The sequence below is a fragment of the Diabrotica undecimpunctata genome, chromosome 4 (genome assembly GCF_040954645.1).
Source record: "Diabrotica undecimpunctata isolate CICGRU chromosome 4, icDiaUnde3, whole genome shotgun sequence".
NCBI classification, from domain to species: Eukaryota; Metazoa; Arthropoda; class Insecta; order Coleoptera; family Chrysomelidae; genus Diabrotica; species Diabrotica undecimpunctata.
Window position 1 is genome coordinate 116,733,628 of NC_092806.1, and position 13,257 is coordinate 116,746,884.

The following is a 13,257-nucleotide window of genomic DNA, read 5'->3' on the forward strand; positions in this document are numbered from 1 at the left end:
TCTGACTGCTGCACCTTCCTCTCGCCTAATTACATGCCCTATCCATCTAAGGAGTGCTACTTGAATGAATTTTACAACGTTAGATTCCTCAAAAATTTTTATACAACTTAAAATTGCAACGCCTGCTCCACAAACCTTAATCTTTTGTTCCTCCATATATTCTTCTTAGCATTTTTTGTCCGAAACATTTAAACATTTCTTGGTCCTTTTGTATAAGCGATCATATTTCTGTTTTATATCAATCAATACAAATAAAGATAGTTCGAAGAAGATTAATAAGGTAAAAAGGAAACGCCTGATTAAATAGTCTGCATATAAAAACTACTTATTTATAGCTGATCATATATAAGGAATACTTATATTACAAATATATCTATTTATTCTTATTTTAATAAAAATAAGTTTGCATAAAAAAGCTTGTTACCCGTTTAAAAAATATATAACGAAATTTTATAGATATATCGTTTGTTAGGTAAAAAAACTTTAAAATAGAATCTAAACTTTAATCCAGAAAGCACTACTAGAATTGGAACTTTTAAAAATATTTAAGCGTTCTTTAGATGGCAGAACGGCGCTATCAAGTTGCAATAGAAACAAACAGAAGCGCCAAATGTAAGGATATTCTACCCTCCGGAGACTAAGCATTTGGGAATTAATTTAATTCTAACAAGAACGGCATTCGGGCCAATTACATATCCGACACCCAATGGAAAAAGTTCTCATTCTGTAATGTGACATCAGATTGGTGTTTTGCGATGGAAAGAATTCTTCATAGTGGAAAGTGGAGAGTGTTGTATGTGTGTATGTGTGAGTGGGTCTTTCTACGTAGGCAGCAGCTAAAGAGTTGACAGTAATGGAAATAAATGGGCGGCAGCGGGCAATTTTCTAGATTAAATGTCAGAGAGGCGCAAGGGAAGCTCCTGCTGCTCTATTCCTGCTCCCGTTCGTGATGCCTCTACGACGACTCGTAGTCCTGTTAGTCCTGCTACGTACACTCTCTCGCTATCCTGCCTCCTGACGTCGCCCTTGCGTTCTAATGTTTAGCAGGAATTTTATATTGGTCGATGAACAGAGTCGAACTAGCAGTATTCTCTACCAAACCAATTAAAATGATTACAACATTTTCTAAAGTATTGTAGGAGAAATATTTGCTAACTACATTTTAGATTCGATAAAACATATTTGAGGAAAAACACTGTCCAAAATTATAAATAAAAAAATAAAATATTAATAAAACTAAACTAAATTCTTTTTTATAATGTATCATTTTTTTGTCTGTGATTTAGCCATTTAAAAACCTAAAGATGTATTTATTTTAGATTCTATCCAGTTTTTGCTTAATTACAGCAATTTTACACTTAAATATTAATGTCTATACTCAAAATACAAACTACAAATAGCAAGTAAAATAATAACAAGATGAACCAAGAATTAGAATACCAGATTAAACGAAGCGCAGTTAATATCAATCAAAAAACAAATCAAAAAATTTATCTAAACGAATCGAATGAAACTAAAACTTAAGTGAAACAAATACTTTTACACGGTTTTTTATGTCATAAAAACCTGAATGGTTAATAAAACCTGGGTGTGGCCTGATACAGAGGAGGGCCAACGTGCTTTTCTAATAGAATTATCGACCACGAGCAAATATGGAGAGCCACTCCACAACAACAGGATTAAGGTAACTTGCTTGATTTTAAAGGAATTATATAGGAAGTTACAAGACCTTATTTTAACATACAGGTAGAAGATATCAATCGTAAACACCAACTTTTTATTTTTGATCTAAAAACGTATCTTTGGACGATTCGGAAACTCATTAACTTAAGTCAACAAATATTCAAAAAGGTTTTAGTTGCAAAAAAGTACTAAAACTCTTAAGAACAAAAATACCTCCCATATATGCCGTCTTCATCATTGGAGGTTAGTGATTATGGTGGGAAACATTTCTCCGCCTTCAGATGTAAGTACGTATAAGTTTTTCAAAGCCTAGTTTTATCCTGCTTCTAATATTAAGCAGCCAGTACAATTTTTGCTTTCAATACCGCGTTTTTTCTCTATTTGACCCTTAACTAGGAAAAAGTGCTACATTCCTTAATGATCAATTTAGGAATATTGTACTTTTGCTACGTAGCAATTGACCCAAATAACTAATTTTGCTTATTTTAATCATTCTCAATGGTTGTTTTTCTCTATTTGATCTATTTAGAACTTCTTCTGAAAATACCTTGGACAAACAAAGTAACAAATAGTGTAGTTCTTCGAAGAATGAACAAAGAACGGGAGCTGTTGATCACTATCAAGAGAAGAAAGTTGCAATATCTTGGTCATGTGATGAGAGGGAAAAAGTACCGATTGCTCCAGTTAATTATCCAAGGAAAGATTCAGGGCAAACGAAGCGTGGGGAGACGACGTATATCTTGGCTGCGCAATTTAAGAGACTGGTTCCAGTGCACATCTAACTAATTATTTAGAGCAACAGCTTCAAAGATACGAATAGCAATGATCATTGCTTAACTCCGTAGTGGAGAGGGCACTTGAAGAAGAAGAAGAAGAAGAACTGCTTCATTGGTTTTTAGTTTTTATTTTTCAGTTCAAGTAATTTTAAAAATTCTCCAGTACACGCACATTTCAAATGCCACTAACTTATTCAGACTTTTTATCTTTAAAGTCATCGTTTCGACTCCATATAAAACAAAACACCAAACAAAACATTTTGCACGTTTCATCTTATTTCGATGTTGATACAGTACGTTAAGTTTTGGATTAGATATTGCACACTGGATAATTGTAATTCCTGTAATTCTCCTTCGTCACCACACACCATGACAGAAAAAAAGAAACCATTTAGTAGCACATAAAAACGCATGGGATTTACATCTCCGTCATTCAAATTCGATGTTTGTTTTCATTACGTATACCCGTTTGATTTCTTAGAGTACATAAACTTGATAAAATACACTAACCTTTATAAAGCGGTGCATTTGTATCGGTTTTTAATAATGTGAACAATTTTTTGTGTTTGAATTAAAAATAAAAGCGCATTTATTTAAAGGTATTAAACAAAAAAAAATACTCTTATTCAAATATTTTACCTTCTTTGGATGAACAGTATTCCAATCTGTCCTAAAAACGTCTGCGGACAGATGAAAGAGTTTCTACTGTAACAGAATTGGAGACTTCTCTAATTCGATTTTGTAATTCATCAAAATTTTGGGCTCTACTCTCAGGATGATCGTAGATGAGGCTTTTAAAATGTCCCCAAAAAAAGAAGTCCACGTGTTCAAGATTTGGAGATCGCGCAGGACACTTAATGTCGCCTGTTTCACTGATATCTCGATTCAGGAAAGTATTGTTTAAATACTCATTAATTATTCGAGCGTTGTGAACTGAACTGCCGTCTTTATTTCTGATGTTTCTCCCTCAAGAGCTCTTTTCATAATTTCTTCAGAGTATGCATTGAATAGTAGTGGTGACAATAAACACCTCTGTCGCACTCCTCTTTTAATTTCGAACTCTTCTGATATGTATTCATTAATGCGTATGTATGCCTGCTGTTTATAATATAGATTTCTTATAATTCGAAGGTGATTGTATTGTAATAAATTGTTTTACTTTGAGGACGTCCATTAGCCCTTTGTGGCGGACTTTATCGAAAGTCCTGTTGTAACCTATGAAACAGACGTGCATATCTTGGTTCACGGGTACCTACGCCTCTACGGAATACAAATTGGGTTTCTTCAGTATCCATATCAACTAATTGGTAAAGAGAGATCAAGTACAAAAAGCAAATAGACTGATAGGATGCCTTAAAAACACTACAAGGCGAAACAGACACATTAACACTGAAATAAAGTCAAGAATTTATAAGGCCAGTGTAAGACCAATAATGACATATGTCTCAGAAATAAGACCCGACACAACCATAACGCAAAGGCTACTGGAAACGGCAGAGATGAGAGTACTGAGAAGAATTACAGGAAATACGCTGACAGATCGAAAGAGAAGTGAAGACATTAGACGTAAATGTAATGTACAGTGTATAAATGAATGGACACAAAATATAAAAAACGAATGGAATAACCACATAATCAGAATAAAGGAGACCCGTGTCGTAAAAATAGCAAGAGATAAGTCACTGCATAAGATCGGCAGAAGAAGACTCGGACGACCGCACAAAAGATGGAGTGATAACCTTCCATAGATGTATTATTCCTGCAACGAACAAGCAGAATGGCTTATAAAATAAAGAAGAAGAAGAAGAACTTAAATTTTTGGATCTTTTGCCGTACAGTCAACTGCAATTGTTTGATCCAAAATCTCAATCGGGTCCTAAATAAGAATATTTTACAAAACTTTAGAAACAATACATTTATATTCAATAATAAATTAATATCTTTTTATTGTTAGGCTTAAAATATAAATATTGCTGTTTTTAAGTAGTGTTAGATTTAAAGTGTTTAAAATGAGAAAACATTTAAAATCTGAGGCGCTATATCTTTCTTAATATTAAAAAAAAATCTGACATTGAAATAAAGGTAGTGATATTTTTTTATTATCAATATTTTTTTATTGCCGCGAATATTGTGGGGCATGAATATTATTCCCAAAATCCACCCCTGACAATATTGCCGAAGATATCACCAGCATCATTTAGTAATCGCGGACCGACGAATATCATATACGAAAGTTTCTGATATTTACCAGCTGGACTCAAGATTTATCTTCGAATATAAAAATGATATTGTCTACTTTGATTCCATAAATATCATAGGTTTGATACATTGCTCACACCAAGGCGACTACACAAAAATAAAACTCTGTGCCAACTCTACGTGTACCTGTGAATGAGGGATTTTTGAACAAGGTCGAGTGTTTCTACGTGGTTTTTATGTTTTTTTTATATAAATTGTCTCATTTTACCATATTTAGTACAAATTAAAAATAGTATTGACATTTTATTTTCGACAGTTTTTTATTTAGGTTATCTTAGTTTTTGAATTTTTTGGTGATTTATGTCAAACATAAATCAAAATATATGAAGCCAAATAAATAAATGAATTCCAATTATAACATCGTTACAAAGAACATTAGAATATTAGATATTTTAAGGTAGTAGAAGAGTTTTCGTATTTTATAGAGGTATAAATCTACTAAACACCGCTCCTAATCTTACCACAAAAGTCCTAACCAACAAAATCAATAAACTAACAACTTTATCAGATAGACAACAAGGATTCAGATCCGAAAGATCCTGCGTAGACGCCGTATTTGTACCAAGACAAATCACAGAAAAGGCCATCGAGTACAATAAACCAGTCTTACACCTACTGTATAAAAGAAACATACCAATCAATATTATACAAACCATAGAAAACATTTACTTCCATTATCGAATACAGGCAAAGATAAATGGAAAACTAACACAGTGTATACCAACCAGTACAAAGCGGAGTCAGACAGGGTGACTCGTTAAGCCCACTTCTCTTTAATATAATAATGGATGAAATAATACAAGCAGTACGTAAAGGTCATGGTTACAGAATGGGGAAAGAGGTTACAAAGAAATCCAAACATTATGTTATCAAGACGATGCAGCATTAATCGCCAAGACAGAAGACGAGCTCCACAAATTAACACATATCTTCAATACAACAGCCAAGATAATATCAGCATAAAAAACCAAATGTATGACAACATCTACGTTTACACCCACTACGATGTAAAATCGAAATTTATGGGAAAATAATGAAGCAGGAAGCAAGGTTTAGATATCTGGGAATAGATAAAGCTTATCTTATCTCTTATTACAATCTGGAAGAACAAACATCTAAGACAAGACACAAAAACAAGAATCTATTAAGCAGCAATTAGACCTATATTAACATACACAGCGGAGACAAGACCTGACACATCTAAAATGAGACGACTGCTAGACACAACTGAGATGAAAATACTCCGACGAATATTAGGGAAAAGTCTGTTTGAAGTCTGAAAAATCGACAGCAGATAAAATAGGATGTCCCAGAAAAGAACTCATAAGTAAACGATTCTTATGAGTCCACAAAAAAATGTAATGGGAACTAGCGATGAGTAAAGGATCTTTGCAGAACTTGCTGTTGCTTTGAGGAAGTTCAATGTCACCTTGATTAAAGAGTATTTTGTTAAATAAAAGCTTGATCAGGTCTTAAAAAGAGATTTTTATTACAGGTCTGTCAAAGTCCCGAGAACTTGTATAGAGATAATAAAAAATATACAAGAAGCTAATTAACTAAAGTACGACTGATGCTGAACAGACGGTTTTGAGAGAAGGAAACAAAGATATATTTGACATGCAAGCTTGCGATGGATGGAGTGATTATTAAGCAAGAAATGAAATTGAAATATTTAGTTTTAAAAATATTAGGCGATCGATGTTAAGGTGGAAGTAAGAGAACTAACAATAAACGAAGCAGTATCACAAATGACAGGGTGGTTAAACAATAAAATATGGCGAAGGAAAAACATTGGCTTTGGGAAAAAAAATTGATATACCTATAAAATCAATTAAAATACATACATTAGATAATTGTATACAAGTCGATTATGAGTCGTACCTTGCCTCTGTAGCCGTAATAGATTATAGGATTATATGACAAATTTGTACACAGTTTAATATTATACTTTAGAGTTATATTTAGAAATTTATAATCAGTGTATTGTGGCAGATGTCATCTAGGCAGTAGGGATTAAATTGAAGTAGTGGTTTAGTTTTTTTTTAAATTATCATAATTTTTTTAAAATCAAATTTTTTGAGTACTTAAACAATTTTTTTTTTCAGGTAAGCAATCGGAAGACTTGATTTCTAATAATAACAAATGGTCTTCCATGAGCCCGCAATCATGCAACACCGCCCTTTTAGTTCAACAAGCCAACAAGGTTTTGTCCCAACCTAGCCATCTCCAATCCCACCACGGATCACATGCAGCCGCGGCAGCAGCCGCTGCGCTATCCTCACCTTTTACTTCCCTGTTGGGGGCGACAGGAGGCGCTGCTTCTTATCTACTGGGTGATCATTTAAAACCAGCCACGGCAAATCATCTGTTCTAAGAGAGTGCGTTTTATAGTAATGTAATGCTACTAAGTAAATGGGCAGATTTGGATTTTAATTAAAGACATGGTATTTACATTAAATCAAAATTGGAACAAGATATAATTTATAGATATAAAAAATATTTTAGTATTAACATCATCTTACGGCAGGGGAAACAGAAAAAATGATTGTGGGGCATTTTCATAAAATATCTTAAATATATTATGTAAAATAGTTAATGGAAATGACCACAAAATTTATATATTACTACAGAGACAATTATATTGATGACAAATAGTTCTTAAAATAATATTAGGAGATTTTATGTTGATTTGATTTATAATATCATCTATTCAACTATTCATGCATAAGGAAATTCCAACTTTTATTTTATTAAAAAAATTATACATTATCTTTTAAAATTTTCCAGTAAACTTAAAATATCTCGATTTTTTAATTGAAGTAGGTATTGTACAACGTTAGAAACTCAATTTGAGATTTTTATATAAAAACGAACATATCTCCAATCTTAATCAAATGTATTTTAAGTTGTTAATAGTACGTATACAGAAATAACGAATAATATATTCTATTAATGTATGTCATCACTCCAAGGATTGTACACAACTTACAAGACATCGGATATTTTAGTACCATTCGAAAAGTTTATTTACATTTACGAATTTCTGCCAAAAATATCTTCGTCAGTTGGTGCTTCAGCCCTTCGTAAGCCCTAGCCTACCTCAAAACATTCTTTTATCCTTCCCTGTCGAGTATCTATCTCACTAAATATATACAAGTCCATCTGCAAAATCGCTACATGCAACGTTAGAAGTATGTTTGAACCTGGGAAACTGAGGAATATACAGCAAGAGATGTTGCAACTGGAGATTGATATATTAGGAATAAGCGATACAAGATGGATCAGCTCTGGCGAACTCAATACAGATAATGGACGAATTTATTACTCTGGAAGCAGCGACACTTAACATAGATATGGAGTTGCTATGATCCTCAGTGAAAAAGTAGCGAGATCAGTAACAGGCTTCGTTCCGATGTCGGAAAAAATTATAATGCTGCAGATATTGACAACCCATGGAAAAATGAACTTAATTCAAATTTATGCGTCAACTGCTGATAAAAATGAAGAAGAAATAGAAAACTTTTATAGCGAACTTCAAAACACATTACATCTCACAGCATCTAGAGATATAACAGTAATCATGGGTGATTTCAATGCAAAAATTGGCGAAGGAAAGTGCTACCCTCATGTAGGACCATATGGGCTTGGTGAACGAAACGACAGAGGAGATCGCCTAATAGAATTTTGCCAGAAGCATAATGCTATAGCCGCAAATACATTTTTTAAATTACCCAAGCGACGCCTTTATTCATGGAAATCGCCAGCTGACAAAGACAACAAAATCGTCAGAAATCAAATTGACTACATCCTAATAAAACACAGATATCGAAACTCAATTCAGGCAGTAAAGGCATATCCACGAGCAGACGTATCCTTTGATCACAGTCTTTTTATTGCTAGGTTTCAACTTCAACTAAAAAAGACGCAAAAGAGCCGCAACAACAATAAACTTAACATACAGAAACTAAAGTCAGAAGAAACAAAAAAAAAATCTAAACACGAAATCAACACAAATCTAGATAGAAACCCAAGAAATATTTGCAACGTAGAACAGCAGTGGCAATTCTTCAAAACCTCTATATTGGAGCCAAGAAAGTACTTACAACAACCAAATGTAAGAAAAAAGAATGGATGGCCGAGGAAATTCTAGAGTTGATAAATGAAAGGAGAAAAAACAAAACCATCAATACGACCCGCTATAAACAGCTTCAAAACCAAATAAGAAGAAAAATTAGGAAGGCTAATGCTAGACTTCTCTGAAAAATGTTAAGAAATAGAAGAACTGCAAAACAGATATGACAACTTTAATCTACATAAAAAAGTCAAAGAACTAGCCGGAGTAGGAAGTAGAAGAACCTCGAATATATTGCTCGACAAAAATGTAAAAAAGATTATATTGGAGACAGAACAAAAACTACGACGATGGAAAGAGTACATCGAGGAATTATTTCATGACCAGAGAGAAGCTAGTACATCTGTAGATAGCCAAACGGGAGACGTAGGCCCACAGATAACCAAATCAGAGGTTAGTCAGGCAATAAACCCAATGAAAACCAATAAATCTGCTGGTCCAGATAAATTACCAAGCGAGCTATTAAAGTTGGTGAATGAGAAAAACCTAGACATAATAGTAGAACTGTTCAACGCTATCTATACTACGGGAATCATCCCTAGAGAAATGTTGACATCAGCATTTGTGTGTTTGCCAAAGAAAGTGAATGCCAAAGAGTGCAGTGACTATCGAACCATAAGCTTAATGTCACATACCTTGAAAATTCTGTTGAAAATTATCCACGCCAAAATTCACACTAAACTGGAGCTGGATATTAGTGACACACAATATGGGTTCCGCAATGGTATGGGTACCAGAGAGGCACTATTCTCCTTCAACGTGCTGACGCAGAGATGTTTGGATGTTAACCGTCCTCTTTATGCCTGTTTTATAGACTACAATAAAGCGTTTGATAAAGTAAAACATGACCGGGTCATGGAAATTCTAAAAAATAAAAACCTAGATGAAAGAGATTTAAGGCTAATAACAAACCTTTATTACAATCAGCGAGCAATAGTACGAATAGAAAAAGAGACATCTAAAGTAATGGAAATAAAGAGGGCAAGAGGTCAGGCAAGGCTGCATACAATCACCTCTATTATTTAACGCTTATTCTGAAGAGGTAATTCGAGAAACTCTGGAAGATAAAACAGTTGGCAAAGAGTAAATGGAGTCTTAGTTAACAACATCAGATATGCAGATGATACAGTAATAATAGCCGGTAGTTTACAAGACCTGGAAAGACTCATAAGTAAAATAGTAATGTGTAGTAGGGAGTATGGACTCTCGCTCAATATTAAAAAGACGAAGTTTATGAAAATTTGTAAAAACAACCATAATACTAACGAAATCTTGATAGTAGAGGGCCAGCAGTTCGAAAGAGTAAAAAAGTACACTTACCTAGGAACACTTATAACAGAAAATAATGACTACACTGCAGAAATCAAAGTCAGAATCGACAAAGCACGTTCTAATTTTATAAAAATGAAAAAGGTCCTGTGTGGCAAAGATTTAACATTAGCTCTTAAAGTACGCCTAACAAAATGTTACGTATACAGTGTACTATACTATGGAGTGGAATCATGGACGTTTAATCTAGACACAATGAGACGACTTAACGCCTTTGAAATGTGGACCTAAAGAAGAATTATAAAGGTTTCCTGGGTAGATAGAGTTACGAACAATGAAGTACTGAGAAGAATAGGTAAAGAGAAGGAAGTTGAACTTAAAATTAAAGAAAGAAAGCTACAGTATCTCGGACATGTGATGCGGGGCGATAAGTATGGCATACTGCGACTCATAATGCAAGGAAAGATAGATGGCAGAAGAAGCATCGGAGGAAGACGAATTTCATGGCTCAAGAACCTGAGAGAATGGTTGGGATGCAGCTCAAAACAACTTTTTAGAGCTACTGCCTCAAAAATTAAAATAGCTATGATGATTGCCAACCTCCGTAGCGGAGATGGTACCTGAAGAAGAAGAAGTCGAGTATCTGTCTTCTCCATTCCTTTACTGAAATCTCCGTTAAATCATCCTGCACATAGTCCAGATATCTGAATTTTGGTTGCCCCCTTCTTCTTCTTTTGACCGACCTATTTGGCATGATTATTTTAGAAGGATCACTTTTATCAATCCGCATGTTACCACTTGTGGCCTATCTATCTTAGCCGATTCACAAAATAGAACAAACTTCAATTATGAAGACACAAAAAAAAACATGAAATTTGTGTGATAATAGGTGACTTCAACCCTAAAGTAGAAGAAGACATAACTCCCGGAATTACTGGAGGGTTCGGCCTAAAGGTGAAAAATTTTAAAATACTGAAATCAGGGTTTTATTTCATTTCATCAGTTTCTTTGTTGACAAAAACCACGCAAACAAAATAATAAATACCCAAAGTATATTATACAGAGTAATATCTTATTCTGAAGTTGATCAGTAGATATCAACTCAAAATTATCCAAGTATACGGTCCAAAAACAGACCATACAGACAAAGAAATCGAAATGTTTTATGACGATATATCTAGGGTGCCTAATGACTTTCGTATTTAATTCTAATTTTATATGGCAATTTCAATGCAATAATAGGGGTAAAAGAAGCAGAGCTAGAAACATCCTTGGGAAAATTCGGTTCCCCAGGAAGAAATGACCGAGGAGAAACGCTACTAAGATTCTCCAGAATAATTTATTCAACATGAACAGCTTCTTTCGCAAAAAAATGCACAGAAGATGGACCTGTGAAAGTCTAAACGATAGAATAAGGAACGAAATCGACTACATCATAAGTGACAAAAAACAAATAAAAAAAGATGTAACAGTATCCAATAAGTTCACCACAAGCAGTGACCGTAGAATAATAGAATAATAATAATTGCATCATAAACGCCTTACAACAAAGTCACCGAGTGCACTGTCCTCAAAGAAAATCAGATAGTAAAATAAGTCCATATACTGAAACGCTGCTGGATTAAAGAAGTCAAATGAGAGGCGATAAGCATGCAGACAGCCACACTCTATGAGAAATGAATAAAACTATTTCAAAGGCAATCAGAAGAGATTTAAGGAAATTAAAACCGATAATATTAAACGCACTGTAGAGGAAAATAACAGCCTAAAAGTTCTACGTATAATACGTTCACCTCCATACAGTAAAGATACTCATTGAAAAATCTATAGAATACAACAAACCTCTTGTCCTCACTTTCATATATTTTCATAAAGCGTTCGACACGATCGAAATAGATAGCCTTATAGAAGCAATGAATGACAGCAGGATTGACCATAGGTATAGTGAACTTATTTACAATATTTACAAAAATACCACTATGACTGTTAAGATAGACGATAAAACCCGATCAATAAAAATAAAACGTGGGATAAGGCAAAGAGATACATTATCACCGAAAATATGCATAACGGCATTAGAGTACGCCTTTAAGATGGTCAATTGGAACCACAGAGGAGTCACAAGAGACGGCGAATAGCATAACCATTTCCGTTTCGCAGACGATGAAAAATCTCCGACAATGGTTTGGGATGACCTCAACGGAGCTGTTTCGCAGAGCAGTCAACAAAACCATGATAGCCTTGATGATCGCCAACATCCGGACCGGATAAGGCACTGAAGAAGAAGAAGAAGACGATAATGTCCTTATCACGGATAATTTAGGAGAAGCTACAGATATGTTAAATGAATTGGACTTTGCATGATTGAAGGTGGGCCTCAGAATGAACTTGACCAAAACTAAGTTTATGACAAATATTATCTCCAATAACCATTCAAGACAAAGTGGTAGAACTGGTGGAGAAATATACGTATTTGGACCGCGAAATCTAAAGACGAATTACTTTAGCGTGGGCAGCCTTTGGAAAACTGCGAGACACCAGTAAAGAGGATATCAGTCCTTTAGAAATTACAACAATTCTTTTTTTTTTCAACAAATTTGCTTCAACTTTTTCTTACCTGGTTATATTTTTCTTTGATTTTATCTCTAGCATCTCGTTATAAATCGGTAATTGTAGACCGCAGCAGTCGGAGCATATTCTCACTGTATGATGAGTCAGTTTGGGTATGTATGTGCTCGCGCGTGCGCGTTTGTGTGGATGTGGGTTTGTGTGTGTATGTGTATGTATGTATGTGTGTTAGAGTATACAATTTGTATGAAATATCGTGGGAGCACTCAGACGGACGACAAACTGTGGTTGGTATCAACAACTGTCGTCGTTGGTGGGTGATACCGTCCACAAAACTATCGCAGATGCTGCCCGTCCTGCGCTCACACGGGCAATTCACCGACCACAAGCCGACCACAGGCACGGCATCCCCACCATCACAGTGACTCTCTAGCCAAAGCATCATTCACTTTTCTATGCGTGAAGCATAAAGTCGTGCTGGTGGTGATTGTTAAATATTTGTTAAATAGAAATTTTAAATGTTATTAAAAAATACTCTCTTCTGAACCCATGCAGACCTACAATGTTAGA

The 13,257-nt window shown here is 34.5% G+C and overlaps 1 protein-coding gene across 1 annotated transcript in view; it reads left to right on the forward strand.

Annotated features, from left to right (window-relative positions):
- LOC140439892 (uncharacterized) overlaps positions 1-7,835 on the forward strand; it is a 207,198-nt gene extending 199,363 nt beyond the window's left edge. The window contains exon 4 of the mRNA XM_072530061.1: positions 6,824-7,835. Coding sequence (XP_072386162.1) covers positions 6,824-7,092 — 269 coding nt within the window. The 3' untranslated portion in view covers positions 7,093-7,835. The remainder of the gene's footprint in view (positions 1-6,823) is intronic.
- Positions 7,836-13,257: the final 5,422 nt, after the last annotated feature.